This window comes from Lepidochelys kempii, chromosome 2, assembly GCF_965140265.1.
Source record: "Lepidochelys kempii isolate rLepKem1 chromosome 2, rLepKem1.hap2, whole genome shotgun sequence".
Taxonomy (NCBI): Eukaryota; Metazoa; Chordata; order Testudines; family Cheloniidae; genus Lepidochelys; species Lepidochelys kempii.
In genome coordinates, this window is record NC_133257.1 from 153856894 (window position 1) to 153880763 (window position 23870).

At 40.9% G+C, this 23870-nt stretch overlaps 1 protein-coding gene and 1 pseudogene across 2 annotated transcripts in view; one reads left to right on the plus strand and one right to left on the minus strand.

Annotated features, from left to right (window-relative positions):
* The window catches only part of GABBR2 (gamma-aminobutyric acid type B receptor subunit 2), an 842917-nt gene that overhangs the window by 778161 nt on the left and 40886 nt on the right, over nt 1–23870 (plus strand). For both annotated transcript variants that reach the window (XM_073332465.1, XM_073332464.1), the window contains one exon: nt 22503–22727. In XM_073332465.1, coding sequence (XP_073188566.1) covers nt 22503–22727 — 225 coding nt within the window. The remainder of the gene's footprint in view (nt 1–22502; nt 22728–23870) is intronic.
* Nucleotides 10126–10767, minus strand: LOC140907932 (E3 SUMO-protein ligase ZBED1-like; annotated as a pseudogene).

Genomic DNA, 23870 nt, shown 5'->3' on the forward strand with positions numbered 1-23870 from the left:
GGGGAGGAGGCGGAGCAGAGGTGAGCTAGGGCTGGGGATGGGGCGGGGAGCTGCCGGTGGGTGCTCTGCACCCACCAAATTTTCCCCTTGGGTGGTCCAGGGCTGGAGCACCCATGGAGTCGGCGCCTAAGGCGCCACTTTTGGCCGGTTAAATTTAAAGCCCTTTTAGAACTGGTTGTCCCTCGTGGAACAACCAATTCTAAAAGGGCTTCTAAATTTAGCAACCGGTTCTAGCGAACCAGTGCGAACCAGCTCCAGCTCACCACTGCTAATATCCAACCTAAATCTACCCCACTGCAACTTGAGACCATTACTCCTCGTTCTGTCATCTGCTACCACTGAGAACAGTCTAGAGCCATCCTCTTTGGAACGCCCTTTCAGGCAGTTGAAAGCAGCTATCAAATCCCCCCTCATTCTTCTCTTCTGTAGACTAAACAATCCCAGTTCCCTCAGCCTCTCCTCATAAGTCATGTGTTCCAGTCCCCTAATCATTTTTGTTGCCCTCCACTGGACGTTTTCCAATTTTTCCACATCCTTCTTGTAGTGTGGGGCCCAAAACTGGACACAGTACTCCAGATGAGGCCTCACCAATGTCGAATAGAGGGGGACGATCACGTCCCTCGATCTGCTGGCAGTGCCCCTACTTATACATCCCAAAATGCCATTGGCCTTCTTGGCAACAAGAAGCGGAAGCATAAACTAAAAATTACAGATTAGGATGAACTTGATGATTTGGCTACTGAGAATGTAGCTAAATCTTTTCTTGCCTATCACAAACACTACCTTGGATGCTGAGCAAAAGTCCATACGTGTTACATGTGGACGACTGAACACCACTAATACATTCATCCACAAATAACTTGTGGGATAGACAATTAAAGCAACTAACACTAAATTGCCAATCTGCTTTTATACTTAATTACAAACACATACAACTTCAACGGTAGCATATGGTTTAAATATATGTTCTGGGTTGTTGCAGATAAATTATGCAAATACCATTTAGGTCTCCACAGATTTAGGCCCCAATCCAGCAAAGATTTACACAGATGGTTAGCTTTACACAGTGTGAATAGTCCCATGCACGTCAAAGGGACTACTCACTATGTGTAAAGAGAAGTATGTGTGTTAATTGTTCCAGGAGCAAGGCCTTAGGGTATGTCTCAGCTGCAACTGGAGGTGTAATTTCCCTCTGGGATGGAAGCCCCCCTGCTAGCTTTGATCGAGCTAGCGCGCTAACAATAGCAGCGTGGCTGTGACAATGTGGGTGGCAGCGCAGGCAATCCACGCATGTACAACCTAGCCCGAGACCCCGCTAAGTACCCGGGCGGCTCGCTAAAGCCGCCACCTGGACTGCGATAGCTGCACTGCTATTTGTAGCCCACTAGCTCGAGCAGAACTAAGGCATGTAAACCTACCCAACCTGGAAATTGCACTTCCACTTACAGTAGAGACATACTCTGAGATAGCATCAAGCCTGATGAACATTGTGTAACCTTCTGTGCTTACTGTCGTAATTTGTAGTAGTAAAAGCAAACTAGAGCATATGTATCATTAGCTACTCGTTATTATGGTCAATTAGACGCTCTGGGTCAGGCACATGTTGTCCCTCATTTACTGGCAGCCATATTAAATGGCTTTCAAAAGGATATGTGACTAACTTTTTTAAGTTTCCGTAGGCTGTTCTGCTTTACTAATTAGTTACTTCAGGTATACTGTGTTCCATAGCCATTAGCCAAATACACACCTTTTAACTATTTTGATGCCTTACCATCACACATCTGCCATTGAAAAAGGAAGATGCTCTTACTAATCAGGCTACTTTTGTCATCATTGCACCTTTGTCTTATTGTATGGGTTTTGGTTTTGTTTTTTGCATAGCCAGATGTTTGAGCACCTTAGGCAATTACATTTTTCATCTCGCATACAGAAGTTTAATATTTCTGTATGCAAGATGGATACTTTTCCAGTAGTTACAGAAAATAGAAGCCAATTATATCATTATGAAAAATATTGGAAGGGTTTGAGATACAAAACTCAACAATCTATAAGAAGACAAAGATTTATTTCACATAATTCGCTAAGGGATAGATACACAAAAGGAATTTAGGGACCCAACTGCCACTTTAGGTGCACAAGTCCAAAATTTAGATTCACAAAACTTCTACTCAGCTGCCACCTAACTCTGTAGTCTAAAGTCCACACTACCTACATTACTTCTCTCAAAGTCCCTTAAGTGGTTTTATTTCTGCTAGTGGACATGCACAAAGTCACAAGTCCTGACGCCCCGATCCTAACTCATGTCTAAGCCCCAGCTGGTTTCGCAAGCTAGGTGTTCTCCCACCTATCTCACCAGGTCCTATATAAAACACAGTATGAGGAGGAGGTGGTGCCTAAGCCCCTCCCTTCTCCTCAGCATTTCCTACTGGCTAGCTTAGAAGGCTCCCCACTCATCTCGATGGCTTTTGCAAATCCCATTCTTAGGCACCCGACTTGGCCCACCATTGTACACGGAGCCTGGTCTGTTCATTCCCTAGGCAAAAGGGCACCTAAACATTAGGTATTGCAACACTGAGTCTGAGTCCCCATTGTGGATCTAGCTTTAAGCAGCTGACATGATTATGTACCCATCAATAAAATATTGGGGCAGGGGGCACTATATGATGTGGCTTATTCATTTACTTGGGCAAAAATTATTTAAAGTGTCTCTGGTGTCTCAACTGAGAATACAAAAATTGAGGTTCCCAAAATCAGAAGTCACACCTGAAAGTGTAATGGACACCCATCTATCAGCATCTACCATCCCTTGCTATATGTAAAGTGAACCATATCATCACCACCAGGAATCCAAGGCTAGATGTGGAAGTGAAGGTTACCTGGCAAACACAGAAAGGCACAACATCAGGAATTAGTCTACTCAACTTCTGTGGTTGAGACATTTACGAAGGGATGGCAGAATACCATACTCAAGAGCAGTCTTAGAGAGCAGTGATGTAAATATGCAGCATGGCAAACAAATGTGGTCACACAGAAAATTAATCTGGGGCAGTGTTCATTTAACAAATACAAAATCCATGTTAGCAATACAGAAACAGTGCAGTGAATGAGTGGACACAAAGCAGGCATAAATCTATGTGGAGCCATGTTTCAAAAACTGATATATTATAAGCACAATATATTGCATGCACAACCATCTCTGAAAAATCATACCAGCGTAGGCTTGAAGAATTAGGCCCATGAGAGTTAGCTGGCTAAATACTGGTGAGGATCTGTATCTTGGTACCTAGAATTCAGGCAAAGCTGCCCCATATTATCCCCATGTTACATATGGGGAAACTGAAAAACATTGGTGAAATTACTTTGGCCATGGTCATCCAGAAGGACGACGTCAGAGCTAGGAATAGATCTCAGGTTTTGTAAGTCCCAGTCTGGTGTTCTATTATGGTCATCTAGTCTGACCCATTGCATAACTGGCCACAGAATTTGACCCTGTAATTCCTGCATGAAGTCCAATAACTTGTGGTTATAGGAAGACCTCTAACCTTGTGTCATAAATGTAAAGGGAAGGGTAAACCCCTTTAAAATCCTTCCTGGCCAGAGGAAAAATCCTCTCACCTGTAAAGGGTTAAGAAGCTAAAGGTAACCTCGCTGGCACCTGACCAAAATGACCAATAAGGAGACAAGATACTTTCAAAAGCTGGGAGGAGGGAGAGAAACAAAGGGTCTGTGTCTGTTGGTATGCTGCTTTGCCGGGGATAGAACAGGAATGGAGTCTTAGAACTTTTAGTAAGTAACCTAGCTAGGTATGCGTTAGATTATGATTTCTTTAAATGGCTGAGAAAAGAATTGTGCTGAATAGAATGACTATTTCTGTCTGTGTGTCTTTTTTGTAACTTAAGGTTTTGCCTAGAGGGATTCTCTATGTTTTGAATCTAATTACCCTGTAAGGTACCTACCATCCTGATTTTACAGGGGCGATTCCTTTACTCCTATTTACTTCTATTTCTATTAAAAGTCTTCTTGTAAGAAAACTGAATGCTTTTTCATTGTTCTCAGATCCAAGTCTGTGGTCACCTATGCAAATTGGTGAGGATTTTTACCAAACCTTTCCCAGGAAGTGGGGTGCAAGGGTTGGGAGGATTTTGGGGGGGAAAGACGTGTCCAAACTACGTTTCCCAGTAAACCCAGTTAGAGTTTGGTGGTGGCAGTGGTTATTCCAAGAACAAAGAATAAAATTAATTTGTACCTTGGGGAAGTTTTAACCTAAGCTGGTAAAAGTAAGTTTAGGAGGTTTTCATGCAGGTCCCCACATCTGTACCCTAGAGTTCAGAGTGGGGGAGGAACCTTGACACCTTGATTTAAAGATTTCAAGTAATGGAGAATATACCACATCCCTTAAAGTCCCAGTAATTGATTACCCTCACTGTTAAAAATTTGCCCCTTATTTCCAGTTTGAAGTTGTTTCTCTTTGACTGCCACCCATAGGATCTTGTTTGGTATAGGTATATAGATATAATATCCTCCTGTAAAGTACAGCATGGCACACTGTCTTCTCTCCTAGATGTACCTTTTTGATTTGGCCATATTAAAGCACTGTTTTTAATCATACCCACATTCCTATGTGACCCAGATCACTCTGTAATAGTTACCTGTCCTCTTCATTACAACTCCATCAATCTTTGTGTCATCTGCTAACTTTACAAGCAATAATGTTGTTCTTTCTTTCAGATCATTGATACAAATATGAAATAGCATTGGGTCAAAAACTGATCCCTTTGTGCCCTTCCCTCCTCCCCCCACCGTTTTCCTGATTGTTCTCCATTCTCAATTACATTTTTTGAGATCTATCAACTAGATTGTAATTTATTTCATGTGTGTGTGATAAAGGTGTGGTGGGCCAGGTGTCCAAGTGGTTAACACACCTGTCCTCCAGCTATTTATCTCTGTTGGGTGTGGTGCCTGCTTCCTTCCCCTAGGCTAGAAGTGTCTTGGTCTCATCCTGCATCTGGGCCTTTACCCTTAAATGGGGCTTGGGAGAGGGACCTAGGCCCTCCCTCTTCACCAGGTCCTAGCCTAGGGCCCTGTGAGAAATAACAACAGGTTCCTTCTTGCAGGGTGTCTAAATCTGCCACACTGTGCTACTTTCTATCTATGTGCTTCTTCAGTTTGGGGAGTGGCTACTACAGTCCAAACAGTCAGTAACATAATTTTAAAAAAAAAAAGTCCACATGAGCAGAGTCCTGTCAGACCTGCTTGTTCTCCTAGGGGGTGGTGGTTGGAGAAGGCACTGCCTATGGGCTTTACCCGTTCATTGGTTTGTCTCAGGCTCCGCCTTCTGCATGGATTCCCAGAGAAGAATTGTCCCTCCTGCAGTCTGAGCCTGCTGTCAACCACATTTTACCTGGGCTTCTGAGCTCCTTTTTAAACTGTTCCTCCGGCCAGCGCATACGTGGCAGGCCCGGAGGGGCAGGGCTACCTAGGCCCAGTATTGCTCTTTAAACCCTTCAGGCCTAGCGTGGGGTTTGTCTATCCGGTCACAATGTGCTCTACTGATTTTTGTATCTCAGCATCATGCAGTACTAAGTTAAATGCCTTACAGAAATCCAAGTATTATATAAATGCAGTTGCATTTTATTGATCAAACTTGCAACATGTCTTTGGATGACAAAACCTATTTCCCATAAAACCATGCTGATTGGCATTAATTATATGCCCACCTTTTGGGGTTTTTTTTTGTTTTTTTTTTATTGACTGATTCCTGTATCACTCATTCCATTATTTTGCCCATGAAAAGCAGCAGGCTAACAGAGCTATAATTACTCAGAACATGCCACTTACCTTTTTTCAATGATAGAACTACATAAGCATTTTTCTATATAAGCATTTGGATCTTCCCCACTATTTCAATATGTATTAACAGCTAACATCAGCAATCCAGAGAACTCATGAGTCAACTCTTTTGGGCACAAGTTATCTGGACTTGTTGATTTTAGTAGATATTTTTAACATCCTCCTTAATCACTGTTGGAGTAGAAAATATTTCATTTTTAATGTAAAATGTGAATATTTCACCTGGCTTCTTTCCAAAGAAATATTTGTTTAATGTTTTGACCTGTTACATCAGGGTGGGGAACCTTTTTTCTATCAGGGGCCACTAACCCAAAGAAAAAATCAGTTGTGGGCCCTACAGGGGCAGAGAGGCACAGAGGCTCAGGGCTTCCTCCCACAGCAGGGTGAACTGGCGCTCGTGGCTCCAGCCCCGTGGAGGGTGTGGAGGTTCGGGGCTTCCCCTAGGCTCCAGAGTGGGGCCAGAAATTAGGGGTTCAGGATGCAGGCTGGTGCCAGGAGTTGGGGTGGAGGGGCAGGGTCTGGGAGGGAGTTAGGGTGCAGGAGGGCATTCTGACCTGGGGCAGGGGGTTTAGGGTGCAGACTCCAGCCGTGCGACACTTACCTCAGGTGGCTCCTGGTTGGTGGCACAGCGGACTAAGGCAGGTTCTCCACCTGCCAGGGTCCGCACTGCTCCAAGAAGCAGCCGCCATGTCTTGCCCCCAGGCAGAGGGGCCAGGGGGCTCTGTGAGGTTCATGTTGCTTGTACCCACAGGTTCCCGGCCAATGGGAGCTGCAGAGTGGCACTGGGGGTGGGAGCAGAGCACGGAGCTTCTCTGGTCGCCCCTGCTCCTATGGGCCGCAGGGATATGCTGGTCAATTTCTGGGGGCTGTGCGGAACCAACCAGACTTCTGGCAACCTGTTGAGTCAGCGCTTACGGCTCCAGCACCATGGGCCACCATGGAAGCAGCGGACCAGATCTGGCCTGTGATCCGTAGGTTCCCCACCCCTGTGTTACATCATTACTGCCAAATGCACCATCTCCCTTTGGTAATGTCCCATTGCTAGGATTCCTTTTGTTCCTGATATATTTTTCAAGATTCTTTTGTATTGTCCTTAACACTGCTGTCCATAGAATTTTTACTGATATCCTTAGCTTCCCTTATCAACACTCTGTATTTCATAACTTCTCATTTATAATCATTGCTATTAACTTCCCCCTTTTTTCCCCATTTGTCATATATTGTCTTTATTTCATTTATTTATAGTTGTTTAAAATTCCCTCTGAACCAGGACCACTTTTTAACCAATGTAGCCATATTATGTGATTGTACAATTTGGGGCAGTTAATAAAGTGTTCTCAAGCAGCTTTCAATTATTGTTCACAAACACGCCTCCACTAGGACTCCTTTTTATGCTTTAGTAGTTAGTAAATTGATCCATAAGAATTGCAGATCCTGTGCTTCTGAGCTGTGAATAACTCTACAACAGAATCTTCAATGTAGAGTGCCACCCCAACTTCCCATTCCGTCCACTCTGCCCTTCTTAAATAGTGTGCATCCAGTGATTTTAACATTCCAATGACATGAATACTCCCACAGGTGTCAGTAATACCAACTAGGTCAAACTTCTTCTCATGAATGATCATTTCCAGTTTCTTGTATTTATTACTCAATGTACAGGCAACTTAAAAATTTAATCTCTTTACATCTCTTGACACCTTGATTTATTATATTCATGAACACTTGTGTGAATTAAATGCCTCAGTACTTATGCAGTGTGTTTACCTGCTTAACAACCTCGCTTTTTGTTCCTAGGTTAACACCCATGTGCTTAGTCTAGATATCTCTGTATCTGTCTTCTGGGTGGCAGGTTAGGGGCCATCCAGGCCACACAGCTTCCTCTCACCATAGAAGATGGCCTAATGTTCCACAAAGCCAATCACTCTCTTCATGTCGCTTGCTTCCAAAATATTGTGTTGCCTTGCTCATGAGACAGGAAAATATCTGAAAAGACCAGCTGGACAGGTGCAAATCTGTGTCATCAGTAGTGCAGTTTTGCCCGATGCCATCAGAATCCCATGCAGTTTTGCAGTCCCATCTTGTCTTAGCTCCAGGAAGACAGCACAGCATCCTGCTGTTCTTATTTCCCTTGCAGAATATTCTCAACATGGAGTCTTAGTGAAAACAGTTTGCTATCTTTGGACAGTTGGAGAGCTCTTGTGCATACCTTACATCCTTGTGAGTTGGGCTGAGGAACCATCTTCAGGTATGCCTGCCCACCCCTGAAGTTCTCTGTACCATCCCCCTGTAAAATCTTCCGAAGCATTCTCTTCAGCTGCCATGCTCAATACCAACATTGACTGGGTAGCGTTCCTGCTGGTTATCTTCCATCTGGAGGCTCATAGATTGTCCATATTCTTCTGCTTCAAGCCATGTAAAATTCCTCCTTTTTTTCCTCTAGTGACAAGCTGCCAATCTTTTCTTTAATTTCTGTGCTTTCTAGTTCCTTTATTGCTAGGTCCTTTCTCTGTGGGCTCTGCAATGATGCTGCCCAAATCAGTTTGGCCAAGAACTCTTCATCTCTGATGCTATGCAGGCTTGATAGCTCTTACTTCAGGTCCACAAATCTTTTCTTCCACTACAGGCACCAGCTTGCATTTCATAACAGGAAGTCCCTTCTGTGTTCAGGTAGTTTGGAAACATGTCACATCCCCTGCAGGCCATAATAACTGGTCATCATCATTACTGATATAGCAGTGCTCCAAGAGAGAAAGTACAGTGTTCAAACTCCCTCCTACCAACTGCCTCCAGAATTCCCCATTAGCATGATCCTGTTTCCCAAGTCAAAGGTTCAATGTGCAGCTGGCTTGTAGACCTAGCCTAGATGGTCACCACCTTTATTAACAGGGAGGGCTCAAACACACAAATCAAAGGGCCTAACAGCCAATCACATAGACCTCAAAGACCCAGCAAACACTCAGCCTGGATATGCACATATCAACTGTTATGTTCCTCTGCTTACAACCAGATGGTTTTCAAAAGGATATGTGACTGAATTTGTTGAGGATTGCAAATGCTACTCTTCATTACTAATTACACTTACTTCAGGTACATTGTGCTCAGAGCGATTGGCCAAATATGCACCTTTTATTATTTTGACGTCTTTCTAACAGACAAATTTTTGCTGCTGAAAAAGTAAGATTCTCTCTTACTAAACAGTCATCAGGTTGCTTTGGTAATCATGTGAAAGTCTTCTGACCTTGGCCTGTTTCATTTTTATGATCTGTTGGTTGGGGGTCAAATATGATGTTTTTTAGTTCTATGAACCCTGAATTATCCTGTTTGTGTCGATGTGGGAGTCCTATGCTTCTGGCACTCACTTCAAAGTCTAACAGGGTGCAGCTTTATCCTGTCTGTATGCACTAGTGATGCAACCTTTTGCAACATTTGCATAGCTGAAGCAATGCTGCTGTAAATACTTCAAACGTTTTTATGATAATCACATCTCATCTTGGGGATGTGTTGTAAGAATCAAACACCAATTAAGAGTCAAGCTTCTATGTCACCCACTTGATATCCATTCTTGTTCTCAAAGGTTCTGGACCCATGTTGTTTACTAAAATGTGACTCAGTATCTGTTTTTAGCATTTACTTAAAACACTAAACATAAAAATCAAGAAAATGTATCCCCAAAGCTAAGCTACTATTAATAAAATTAAACTAGAGTAAGAATAAAGCAATACAGCTCTCAACTGTATAAAATCAAAGCAAAATCAACAAGTTAGTCTCAATATTGGAGTGGAATTAAATCAAATTAGTTAAATCATTAAATTAATACAAAAAATAGTCCTCAAAAATTCAAAGAAAAGATTCTTAGAGGGTGCCTGTCTGTTGGTTAGAATTCCCACGTAAAGAATTTTATTGAAGTCAATAAAATTATTTGTTGGTTAAATTAGGGCGATTAATTGTGTGATAAAAAAATTAATTGCTCCATTAATTGCACAGGTAAAGAATAGAATACTATTTAAATATTTTTGGATATTTTCTACATGTTCAAATATATTTATTTCAATTATAACAGAATACAAAGTGTACAGTGCTCACTTAATATTAATTTATTACAAGTATTTGCACTATAAACAAACAACAAACAGTAGTTTTCAATTCACCTAATACAAGTACTGTAGTGCAATCTCTATCATGAAAGTTGAACTTACAAATGTAGAATTATCTACAAAATAATTACATTCAAAAATAAAACAATATAAAATTTTGAGCCTGCAAGTCCACTCAGTCCTACTTCCTGTTAAGCCAATCGCTCAGACAAACACGTTTGTTTACATTTGCAGGAGATAATACTGCCCGGTTCTTGATTGCAATGTCACTCGACAGCGCGAACAGGAATTTTCATGGCACTGTTGTAGCCGGAATCACAAGACATTTACATGCCAGATGCACTAAAGATTCATATGTCCATTCATGCTTCAACCACCATTCCAGGGGATGTGTGTCCATGCCGATTACCGGTTCTGCTTGATAAGAATCCAAAGTGGTTTGGACCAACACATGTTCATTTTCATTATCTGAATCAGATGCCACAAGGTTGATTTTCTCTTTTGGTGGTTCGGGTTCTGTTGCTTCCGCATTGAAGTGTTGCTCTTTTAAGATGTCTGAAAGCATGCTGCACACCTCATCCCTCTCAGATTTTGGAAGGCACTTCAGATTCTTAAACCTCGAGTTGAGTGCCATAGCTGTCTTTAGAAATCTCACATTGGTACCTTCTTTGCGTTTTGTGAAATCTGCAGTGAAAGTGTTCTTAAAATGAACAACATGTGCTGGGTCATCATTCGACACTGCTATAACATGAAATATATGGCAGAATGTGGGTAAAACAGAGCAGGGCACATACAATTTTCCCCCAAGGAGTTCAGTCACAAATTTAATTTATGCATTATTTTTTAACGAGCATCATCAGCATGGAAGCATGTCCTTTGGAATGGTGGCTGAAGTATGAAAGGGCATACGAATGTTTAGCATATCTGGCACGTAAATACCTTGCAACGCCAGCTACAGAAGTGCCATGGAAACAAACTTGTTTGTCTTCGCGATTAGCTGAACAAGAAGTAGGACTGAGTGGACTTGTAGACTCTGAAGCTTTACATTGTTTTGTTTTTGAGTGCAGTTATGTAACAAAAAAACTCTACATTTGTAAATTGCACTTTCACAACAAAGATTGTACTACAGGACTTGTATGAGGGGAATTGAAAAATACTATTTCTTGTGTCATTTTTACAGTACAAATATTTGTAATCAAAAATAAATTTACACTTTGATTTCAATTACAACACAGAATCCAATATATATGAAAATGTAGAAAAAATCCAAAATATTTAATAAATTTCAATTGGTATTAACAGTGCAATTAAAACTGATTAATTGTGATTGATTAATCAGTTAACTCATGCGATTAACTCAAAATTAATCACGACTAAAAAAATCAGTCCTATTATATATCTTAATACTGAAACCAAATTATTATCTAATATTTGAACTACAACCTCAGAGCAAAATATAAAGCTTCCTCCTTAGAATTCAATTGCTGTTTGATATCTAACCTTTTCCTCCTCCCCAACAGATATAAAACCTTTTAATACCTAATTAAAAAGATTAAACTCTCATAGCAAAATTTACACAAGATAACTTCAAGACTCATAGGAATTTTAGACATAGAACAGAGAACACACTTTTATGAATAATTTCATTAGGCAACCTAGGGAAACTTTTCCTTCTGGTACCTTTCCTATCTGGACTTTACGGATGCTCACACACAAATGTGCGCATACAGCCACATTTTCACTTCCACACCCTGATAACAAAGGGGCTGGGATGCCTCTGACCAAATAAAAACAAAATAGAAAAAAAACAACATCCTTTAGATAATGGTGGCAGGGGGATGCAAACTCTTCAGCTCTTACAGTCTTCTGGACTGTCAGAGGGTAGGAGCAGGAACTGCAGTCAAAGAGCCAGATGGCGATGTTCTGCTGGCACAGCTCTTCTCACTAGCAGGCCTCCTTTGGGTGGACAGAGAAATTGCTCAGAGACTGGAGTGGCCTGGTTGTGGTTGTCATGATTGCCTCTTCCCAAGGTGATTAGTCTTTGGAATTTTGGAATGTTAGTCTTCCCTCAATTGGCCAGTTGACCCAAAATGTGAGGCTTCTTGTCCTTGATTGGTATGGCTTTCAAATATTGTTTACACTGCCTTGTGGCACCTTTCACTAGAGCCTTTGGACAAATCAAGTGTGAGGGCTATGTTGGAGCCATGCAACTTAATCCACTCGTACTTTGGTCATGCTTATCTAGCATCAGTTTGGAAGCAGGGCTGTCCTTAGGCATACGCAGCATATGCGGCTGCGTAAGGCACCCAAAAATTTGGGGCACCCCTGAGTCTTAATGTCCACCCTTCTGCCTCTTCTTATCCCTGTTCTAACCCTTCCTGCAGGCTCCCACAGCTAGCTGCAGTCTCCTTAGGCAGGGTCCATATTCACAGAGCCGAAGCCACCACCTATTCTGTGTGAGGGAGAGGGTACAGGGCTCTCTGCGGGGAACTGACTCTCCACCGCAATGAGGCAGGCTGGGCGGCTCAGTATCCTTTGCTGCCTTTTGCCTCCCTACCCCCCCCAGGCTGCCCTTGGGCATAGGGGCGCCAGTTTAATAATACTGCGTAGGGCCCCATAAATCCTAAGGACAGCCCTGTTTGGAAGACTGCATTTAAATCAGCAAATTTAGAAATATTCAGATTTTTGCATACCAAAGAGATCTGTGACCCGCAAAGTATCAAAAATCCAAAGCATGATACCACTTTTGTAAAAGTTGCCATGGTCTTATCTGGATGAAAAGGTCAAAGTTTGACACAAAAATCCTCTAAAAATAGCTGATTGGAAAAACACTAGCAACAAAACTAGTCACTCAACATTCAGTCATCAACAACATTAACAATAAATTCATGACCCGTGCTGCTTATTCTTGGAGATTACAGTTACCTGTCTATTTTGGAATTATGCTGTAAATCAACAGCGTGTCTTCTGGAATCTATATCTTGATAGAAAAAAAGTTACTTTAAAACCTATCCAGATGAAACCCATTTTAGAAATAAAAGGTTTAAAGTTTATATAAGATCTGTATCCCCATACACACTATTTTTCTCACAGCCGGCATGCCTCCCTGATAATAGCCACATAAATTTCCCTGTGCAGACTGCACTGGCTGAGAATGCGTCTGATATACATGCCCATTGCACAGCTCTCTATTACTGCTTTTGCACATGTGGCCTGCTTTCCTACCCCTGCAGTACTGTTCAGAATCTGGCCCATTCATTTTTACTCTCCAAACTTAATTCATAAATGAGTAATCTGGATACTTTTGATTAACCTGTACATTGAGGAATCAATTTGTACTGTAAAAGAATAAGGTAAACAACCTGAGTCCTAGTTAACCTTTCTTAATACCTGTGATTTTGAATGGATTTGCTTTCCTTATTTCCCCAGTGCTTTGGTAGCCAAAGAAAATACCCACAAGAGGAAAATGGCTTATTTATCCTTTACCCTATTTAAACTTGTGCATGCAGTGAATACAGCACCATCCTGGATGTTCCACCTTACAACTTTTTTTTTTATTTTGCTTTTTATGGATTGTGGGATTTTTACATCAACTGGTACCAGATCTACACATTTCTTTAATAGTATACAAATGGTGGTATTTTAGGATGTGAAAAAAATACATTAGGGTATATGGATTTGTAGGATAAATCCCCTACAACCTGAACCACAGGAAAACTGTCAAAACAAGTTTGGGAAGCTGCAGAAGGTTGTAATAGGGTCTCACATATTTGTTTTCCATTGTGGCATTAATTTCATTTAGCAAAAATATATAATCTATTACAATAAAATAAACTATATATTTGTTAACATTTTAAACTGATAGTATGTGTGTGCCAGAAGTGCTTTAAAGATCACTTTAAAAATCTTGTAATCTAACCTTTGGAAACCATACTAGAAATAATGTGAAGTTGTAGGAGGTAGCGGTTGTCTAAAGGGTGTTTGCTTGCCACAGGTTTAGTTCAGTTGTTATAAAGCTGTTAGGGAAGAGCAGTAAGGATCCAGGGATGAAAGACCCAGTCTGCACAGTAACAAGGAAGGAAAAGCTGTTACAATCTATGCGGGCTGGAAGTCTAGGGTATGAAGTGGGAAGTTTTATTTAAATAACTTTCAGGGTTAATGTAGCCTCCTGTCCACAGGCCTATGCAGCTGCTCTACCAGCACCCCCTATGCAAGACAGTAGTGGGAGTTTTGGGCTTTATGTGCGTGCCTCCCCCAATGGGTGAATTTCACCTACATTGTGTATTCCAACTCATATTTGGCTACATGCCTGCAAGAACTAAGCAATACTTTGGTTTAGAACTGAACATAAACACAAATCTGGGAGAGTGAGCTGGATACATTTCTGGCTCAGACATCAGCAACAGAAGAGTTAACAAAGTTCTGACTACAGAATCTGTTATTGGTGATGACGTGAAGCCTGAAAGAACACAGCTTGTCCTTCAATTTCATGACTGAGTTTGAGGTGGTGGTATTTAGAAAAACCATCTTTTATAGATCTGGTTGAAAACTGCAAATTGTTTTTCACAGGAAATTTTTTATTTGTTTTTTCCTAATTCTCCAATGAAAATGTTCTTTTTTCAATGAAGAACTGAAAACAAACCCTTTTGATTTTCCAAAAAATATTTTATTTCAAAGAATGAAAATTTCAAACAAAATAAATTTCAATTTTTTTTGTTTTGCTCAAAACACTATTTTTGTTGAAAAAAAATTAGTGAAAAAATTTCAACCAGTTCTTTGGTGTTATTTGTAAAATAATTTTTAATTTTGAGTCACCAAGAGACAATAAATGTGGAATACTACAGTTCCATTTTTACAGTGACTTAAGACTGTGAAATGTCCGCAGGTCAAAAACTCCCAGTGTCTTGATTTTAGGAAAGAAAAAACTAACCAAGCATCCCAGCCGAAGGAAAAGAGCCGTAGGGTCTTTGAGGTAGAGAGCAACTTTTTGCTCTGTGTCTCTAAATAGCACAATAGGGCCCTGATCCCTGAGAGTGGCCTCCAGGGTCTATTACAATACAAATTGTAAACAGCTAGTGAAATCTGCAAAGCGGCAGCCTGGTCTAATATGCAGAGTTTCCAAAGCTGTGACAACACAGACCTCCAATTATTGACAGGCCTGACTTTTGGCGGGATAGTAGCCAGCTTTTCTGTTGTTTTTCTATGCTTCTGATATCCTCATTGTGACCTTCCTTTGTTATATTTTTTCCTCACTCCTACTCATATCCCTTGTGCAGAGGATAAACAGACATGCCTCTCAAAGGAAACATGTGGGACAATCAAACGGGTATTTAAGCAAAGAATTGTTCAGATCATACTCAGGGATTCATTCAGGAAAAAAAATTCCTATGTGCACATAGTACCTATGTTCATTATAAGTGTTATTACATTATTAAATATAATGGCTATGGAAGAATTCTTGCTGCTGGAAGTAGGTCAGCAGGCCCCACAGCCCAGGGCTCACTGTGATTAACAGTTTCAGCTCCCTCCAACAAATCAGTGAGAGGGTAATAGATCTGCATGGACTTATTAGCGACACTGATTTTATGGCTCATTACAACAGTTAAGAACACCCCTACCTGCCAACCTTTAATTGCCCACTTCAGTTTAAGAGGTCTCCTACAACATGTAGGAACTCCTTATGCTTAACAATCTGTCCCACCTCATGTTTAGCTCAGACACTCTGGTTACCTTCTCCAGACCTGAAGAAGAACTCTGCAAAGCTCAAAAGCTTGTCCCTTCCCCCAACACAACTTGGTCCAATAAAAGATATTATCTCACCTGCCTTGTCTCTCTTATATCCTGAGACTAACATGGCTACGTAATAGCTCTGCAGGCATTCCGTTCTTAAGGAAAAGAAACGGACAGATAAGACAGAAGTTCTCTACTTCCTCTTCAAGATCACTGTTAAATAAGATGTTAAATAAGTCTGTACCTAACACTAGTTCTTGCAGTACCCCAGCAGATGCCCTTTACAATTCCGTACATTAACATTTATCACAACACACTGGACTCTGTGTGACAGTACTTGTGATAAGGTAATGGAAATGATTTTGCAAGTGTAGGTTTGAGAGGCAGCATTAAATGCTTTGCTACACTGAAGCTATAGTGCCTCTACTGGATCTCCGTCATCCACAAATTTTGTAATTCTATAAAAAAAAATCAAGTTTGTCAGTTAAACCTTATAAATCCATGTTGTGTATTGCTCACAGTCCTGTTATCCTCCAGCAGTTTGCAGTGAATTTCTGTTAATGGCCCAGATTCTCCTTTCAGGTATAGTGCTGTAACCCCATTTCCTTCAGAGGTTTTTTTTATTTTATTTTCCAATTTGTACAGTCACAGTTTCTCTAAGTACACTGACACTATAATTTAAAAACACAGATAAAGATAATAGCCCAAATCAATATAATGTCAAAAAGAGGAATTACAGAACGTTCCAACCCACAAACCAAGAAGGGAAAACCAGCCTTTTACACCCCACCCGCATCATCAGAGAAGATCCAAAGTAGACCTTGCAACATGTTCTGAAGATCAACAAGCTCTGGACCTATTGAACCAAAGAGGGCAGATTTTTAAAGATATTTAGGTGCCTAACTATGCAGATAAGCATTAAGAGGGATTTTCAAAAGTGGCTAGGCACATAATTTTCATGGGAATTGTCAGTAAATTGCAGACTTTATCTTTCACTAGCAGCTCGTGATCCCAATCTTAACTTCAAAAATGGCATTTTAGAGTGTGGCAGGATTCTCACAGTCTTTACTACCCTTCCCCAATTTGGCTTCTTCACTTGGGAAGGAAGGAGGCAGCATGGTGAGGGCAAATGGGAAAAAAGAAGAGCAATGTGTTCTCACCAGATCACCAGTTCGGTAGCCTGGGTGTAGAACCCGGTAGATTCTTTGCTGGACTCAGTACAGTCAGTCACTTTTATTGGCAAACAAGAACCGTTGCAACAACCATTACTGTCCTCTCAGGAGGCCAAAGGCAACTCTCTTTGCTTTGCCCGTTTCAATACCGCCCTGGCCATAATTAGTTGTGGTTCTTTTAAAAAAAGGATTTCTCCCAGAGAGAAGTATTTTGTCATAAATGCCAATGAGAAGTAGGAATAAACTCCCCAAATTATAACATACAATTGTGAAAGAAACACATTTGCACCCAAACCTTTTCCCTTTCTTTGGTTTTCATAGAAATTAAGTATTTTCCTATTGAGCTAGAGGATATTTAACTGCTTTACATGCTGTGCTCAGTTATAAGTGAGGATGGGTCAAACCACAACTCCCACAACCCTATTCAAATCAATTTTTCAGAGATAATTGATGTTTTTGATTTCTTTATAACTGCCTTTGTAGTAAATGCTGGCATCATTTTTGTTTGTTGGCTGTATTCCCAGACTAATGCTTTTTAGAAAGGAATCTTCATATTTCAATAAAAATTCTAAATATGTAATTAGTAATGATTGTAGCAGGAGATGTTAGAAATCCTGACGTGTCACAGGTTGCAAAGCATGTACTGTCCACTAACTCTCTTCATTAAAGTTACAGGATTCTGGCTTGGAACTAATATAGTAACTCGATATTGTAATTGTATTCGTGTAGTAACAGTGGTATTGAACATTGTCATCGTAACAATACCAACTCTCTCTGATTATGAACATGCAGGTGTTTATTATTCTATTTTTAAATACAAACAAGAACAGTGTTAAAAGGACATAATTAGGGATGCAAAGTTAAGCACTCAAAAGTTAGGAAATGCCAGTTTCTTCTTGGCGTGTCCTCTGAATATTCCCATTCTTGGATATGCACCAACCAGTGCCATTGAACGGTGCAGCCTTCTACTAGTAGTGCTTAGTCAATCACTTGTATCCTCCTCTTTGCACCCACCCTCAACCTCTGAGCACATTCTGAGGGTGTGACTATAAAAGGGGGCACAGCAGTGGTTACCACCTCAGTTCCTTCCACTGCTAACACAGTCATGAGCCTTCTACAAATCAAGATTCTTTAGACAGATAGTTACAGTGCCTTGGTGGTTGTTTTATAGATAATATATGTTTATTGTTAGTATTAGTTTTCGTTGTTCTTGTGGTGGATGTGAAGAGCAGGAAGCATAGATTTAAGAGATGTGTCTGGCAGTTTACCTAGATGTGGACTCCCATGCTTGCTGCCTGAAGTGCTTAGCAGAAGGACATTCTCCTTCCTGTTGTTCAATCTGCAGCACTTTCACACTGCAAGCCAGAAAGGAGAAGCAGAAGAGACTCCAAGCCTTCCTTCTACAAGAAGTCTTGTCAGCAAGAACCTCCAGATCTTTAGTTCCTAAGGCTCTGGAAGATAAAAACATGAGGCCTGGGTGAGCTCTGAGCCCTTCTGTTTCCAGGAAGAATTTTGAACATAAGCCATCCTTCTCAGCAACAAACTCCAGTTCTAAAGAAACTGAACACTTGGTAACAAAGTCATCTGACCACACCCCTCCCCCCCATACCAAAGAAGGTACCAGTATCAAGGAAATCAGACATGGAAGGTAAACAATTGATGCCAAGAACTTCCATGGAGCCAGAGCCCTCGGTTCCAAGGAAGAAAAAAGCAAAGACTAAACACCTGTCTGGAGACTCACCAAATCAAATGCAGCAGACATACAAGTGTCTGCAGAACCACACTAATCAATTCCAGTGGATTCTATGATAGCAACAGTGAAAAGAAGATTGGACAGGAATCCATCCCCACACTCTCACAAGAAAAAGAAATCAGATGTCCCATTGACGATGTTACCTCCACCCCCCAAGACACCTTCGGACTCTCCTCAGATGATTTCTCCAATGTCCATGTTAAGACTACTGCTCTCAGTAGTCCCCCCACCCAAATAATTTTGTTGTCAGATCTAGGCTCAGATCCACATTCAGACGAACTGGATCCAATGGATAATCCGGAACCACAATCTCAGAGACCTCCATTGGACACAGACTACGACAATCCCAGGTATCCCCCTGGTTCTGCCATGATACCAAACTTTCAAAATTGGCAGGACTGGCAAGTGCCTCCATGAATTCCTTGACCTTACTGGTCAGCTCCAGACCTTCCATATCAACTTCCATCCAGGGCCAGGCCTTCTGTTCACCATCAATCTGGTGAGGTCTTTCTGCATCTGTGACATCCAGATCCAAGTTATATGGATCGGACACATCCGCTTGAGCACATTCCAATCCAAGACATTTGGATCCTACACTAATGGATCCAGTGATGGGATACAAGTCCCCTACTCTAATTAATGATGAATTATATGATGAAGAGGAGAAGGTAGAGGTTTCTCTACAGACATCTTTCCCATGACCAGGAACCTGTGGGTGAATCCTCTCCAGACAAAAATGTGGGAGTAGCCTCAACTCCTTCTCCTTCAGAGGATGCCATTCATTCCCAGGAATTAATCAGCAGAATGGTTTCTACATTGAAATAACCTTCATTTTCACTAAAAGAAACTGTGCATCCCATTTTTGATATATCTGGAAATACTTCTACAAATAAAGTTTCTCTGCCACTGTTGGAGAGAGTATGGCAACCGGCAAAATTAATATGGAATACCCATTGTCTTGACAGCCAATTGCAAACAAGATAGATAAGCTTTACCAGATTCCATATGTAGAATTTTCTTTTTTTCATGGACATCCTTCACCAAATTCTCTAGTAGTGGTGGCAACAATGCAAAGATCAAGATCAGGAGGTACATTCTACTCCTAGCAATAGAGAAGGGAAAAGACTAGATTCTCTAGGAAGAAAGCTAATCTCTTCTTCCTCTCTAAACATCTGAATAGCTAACTACCTACCTTCTTATTTCAACAAAGGTAGACATCACTACCAACAGCAGCAATAACTGCTACGTCTCAGTCATATAAGAGATTACTATTTAAAGCCAGAATGAAGCAGAAGACTTTGTCCACAACCATTTCTTTGCCTGCTGATGCAGGTTTGGAGTGGTATTCAGGGCAGCAAACCAATCTTGGCTTCTATTTCCCTTACAATTGGAGACTGTTTAAGCCAATATTAGAGCAACTGGCTAAAGAGCATCACAGAAAGATGGGTTCTTACATTATAAAGAACAGTTTCTCCATCCAGTTCAACACACTCACCCCAAACCAACTTCCCACACCCTCCTTTTTCGGGTACGCTTCTCATGACTGTGTTAAGATAGGAAATCAATTCTCTGTAAACAAAGGGAGCAATAGAGGAGGTTCCAATAAATTTCAGGAATCAAGGGTTCTATTCCTGCTATTTCCCATTTCCAAAGAAAAATGGAGGACTTCATCCCATCTTGGATCTAAGGAAACTAAACAAGTGTTTTTGATGGATGCATTTCAGAATGTTGACTCTAGTTTCCATTATTCCTTCCCTGTCTTCTCTAGATTGCTTTACTGCTCTCCATCTCAAAGAAGCTTCTTTTCATATTTCAATAAGACCATCACACCGGAAGTACCTTCATTTTGCCATAGGGTAGGACCATTTCCAGTTCAGCGTTCTCCCCTTTTGGCCTTTCCTCAGGATCCCATCTCTTTACCAAATGTCTGTCCATAGTAGCAACGTTTCTCAAGAGACAAGTTATTATAAGTCAAAATGGAAAAGATTTTTGCCGTGGCTATCTGATAGGGATATAAATCCTGTGTCAGCCCCTATTCAAACTGTATTAGAGTAATTGTTATATTTAAAACATATTTAAAGTATTTAAAAGTATGTGTAGCTGCAACAGCAACTTCTCATATTCAAAGCAATATTTTCACATGATGATGTTAAAAGTTTTTTAAAGGATTACTAAATTTGTACCTCCCAGTAAGAGGTTCTATTGCACCATTGGACTTTACAATCACAGCTTATGTCTCCATCCTTCGAGGCTTTTTCTTCATGTTCCTTATTTTGTCTATTAAGGCTGCTTTTATTATAGAAATAATATCAGGTTGGAAGATTAGTAAACTTCATGCCTTAATGGCTGGCATTCTATTTATGACCTTCATCCATATCCTAGATTCATACCAAAAAAAATCACTTGAGTTCCATGTCAGTCAGTCCATTAGTCTGCCAGTGTTTCTTCCCAGACCTCATTTGAGTAAAAGCAAATCAAAGCTGCATTGTTTAGATGCAAAAAGAGTTTTATCATTCTGTTTCAATAGGAACAAGGACTTTAGGTCTTTGCATAAATTGCTTGTTTCGTATGCTGGTAACTATATAGGAAATCTTGCATCAGCACAAACATAATCAAGATGGGTCAGACAGGGCATAATAGAAAGTTATGAGAGTGCATCACAATCTCTCACTCTTCTGCTGTAAGCACACCCCACCAATGCTGCCATCACCCTAGTGGAGTGTTGGAGACATGTTCTACTACTAGAAGTCTGTACAGCAGCCATGTGGAGTCAAAACACATTCATTAAACATTATTGGTTATATATGGTCAGATGCACAGTTGGCAAATCTGTGCTTCAGTCCTTGTTTAGTTAGGGCTGCATACCCACCATTAAATTTAAAATGCATACTATGGACTAAACTATACCAGGAGAGGGACTATGCAGAGGACAGTCAAAGAAGAAATTAACGTTACTTACCAGTAGCTGAGATTCTTTGAGATGGATTCAGCATATTCACATGCCCTGCCCTCCCTCTGTTTTGTGGGGTCCTGTTTTCTACTGGCTCAGCATTAGTAGTGGAAGGAACTGAGGTGGTAACCGCTGCCTCTCTCCCTTTGATAGCCTCGTTCTCAGAATAATGCTCGGTGGCTGAGGGTAGGGGCAGAAAGGGGCATGCGAGTGTTTGACTAGGCACTGCTAGTGGAAGATTGCACCATTCAGTGACACCAGTCAGCACATATTCAAGAGTATGAATATTCAGAGTCCATTTTGAAGAACTGGATACAGGTAATCAATCTTCATATTAAGGTTTTCTCTGCAACCTTCATTCAGCCCCCTTATGCATATGCATTATAAGACACTTTTTAATTACATGGTCAGAACTGTAACTGTAAGCCTCCACAGCCCATCATCATCAAGGACATTGCAGCACAGACTGCTACTACTTGAGCTACCAGATTAGCTACGTTAACTAGCAACAGGGGAAGGCTGCAGAATTTCAGCCTTTGGGTTTTAATGAAATCCTTGAATGAAAGCAGTAATGATATTTCTTTACTGATGGCTAAAGATGGGCCTAGATTCAAACTACCCTGAACTTTGGGGAAGTTCAGTCCCATCTCTTCTGATTGCTAATATAGTTTTCACATTTATCTCTTGAGAGTTGGATTAGCAGTATAAATCTAATTTTTGTAGTTACTGATAGAAGTTAGTGTATTTTGAATTAGATATCGTGTGCTGTGCACATTCGTATCTCTGGTTCCTAATGCTGTATTGATCTGTCAACAATCCATAAACTGCTCATAGAGAAATACCATACCCAAATATATAACAGTTTGTAATAAAAACTACTTTTTTGATTCATGTAAACTAGTGGTATTGTGTTATAACAGTGACCTTTTTTCCTTTTCTTTTTGCCATTTCAGTTATTTGGTTGTTTTTTAGCATGGGAGACTCGAAATGTCAGCATTCCTGCTTTGAATGACAGCAAATACATCGGGATGAGCGTATACAACGTGGGGATCATGTGTATTATTGGAGCTGCAGTTTCATTCCTCACTCGGGACCAGCCCAATGTTCAATTCTGCATTGTTGCTTTAGTCATTATATTCTGCAGTACCATTACACTCTGCCTTGTTTTTGTACCTAAGGTAAGTGAATTCATTTATGCTAGTACTTACATTGTTACTTGATGTTTGTATGGTAATTCTATATTAATTTCATTTCTCCTACAAGCAAGAGGAATATGTGAGATTTCTAAATCAAGCCAATCTGTTATGCATTAAATTATCTCTGAGCCCTAGTGGGAGAGGGAGTGAACGTCCGTGAGATTTTGGAGAGAGATGAATGCATAAAGCAAAATGTACAAGAACTTGAATACATACATTTCTAATGCATACACTTTCACTATCTCACTAAGTCGGTGGGAAATAATGATTTGCATCTGTAATTTGAATAGGTCTCTGGTTCCTTCTTTTAAGAAATGTAAGAGGGGAAGGGTGCTATTCAGAGGCTTAGGAGACCTGGGTTCAATTTTCTGCTGAGCCTCAGACATGCTATGTGACCTAAGGCAAGTTACTCGATCTCTCTGGATATGTCTACGCAGCCCACAGCAGCTTGGGTCAACAGACTCAGCCTCACGGGGTTTGTGCTGCCATTTTAAACAGATGTGTACACAGTGCTTTGAAGTTCCAGCTCAGGCTGCAGCTTGGGCTGTGGAGTCCACTGCTCTCCTTAGGCTCCCAGAGCCTGAGCCACAACACCTACACAGCTACTTTTAGTGCAATAGCATGAGCCCTTCAAGCCCAAATCTGTCGACCCAGCCTGGGAGGCTCACTGCCACGAGCTGTGTAGACATACCCTCTATGCCTCAGCTCCTTGTCGGTAAAACAGCCATAAGAGTGTTGGTCTACATCTCAGGGGTACTGTGAGGATAAATATGTTAAGGACTGTGAGGCACTCAGACAGCAGGAATGGTTGCCACATAACAGGTTTCAGAGTAGCAGCCGTGTTAGTCTGTATCCGCAAAAAGAACAAATGTATTAGAGCATAAGCTTTCGGGGACTACAGCCCACTTCATCAGATGCATAGAATGGAACATAGAGTAAGAAGATACATATATACATACAGATAAGTTGGAAGTTGCCATACAAAGTGTATCTATCTATCTATATGTTCCATTCTATGCATCTGATGAAGTGGGCTGTAGTCCACGAAAGCTTATGCTCCAATACATTTGTTAGTCTTTAAGGTGCCACAAGTACTCCTGTTCTTTTTGCCACATAATAGACTCT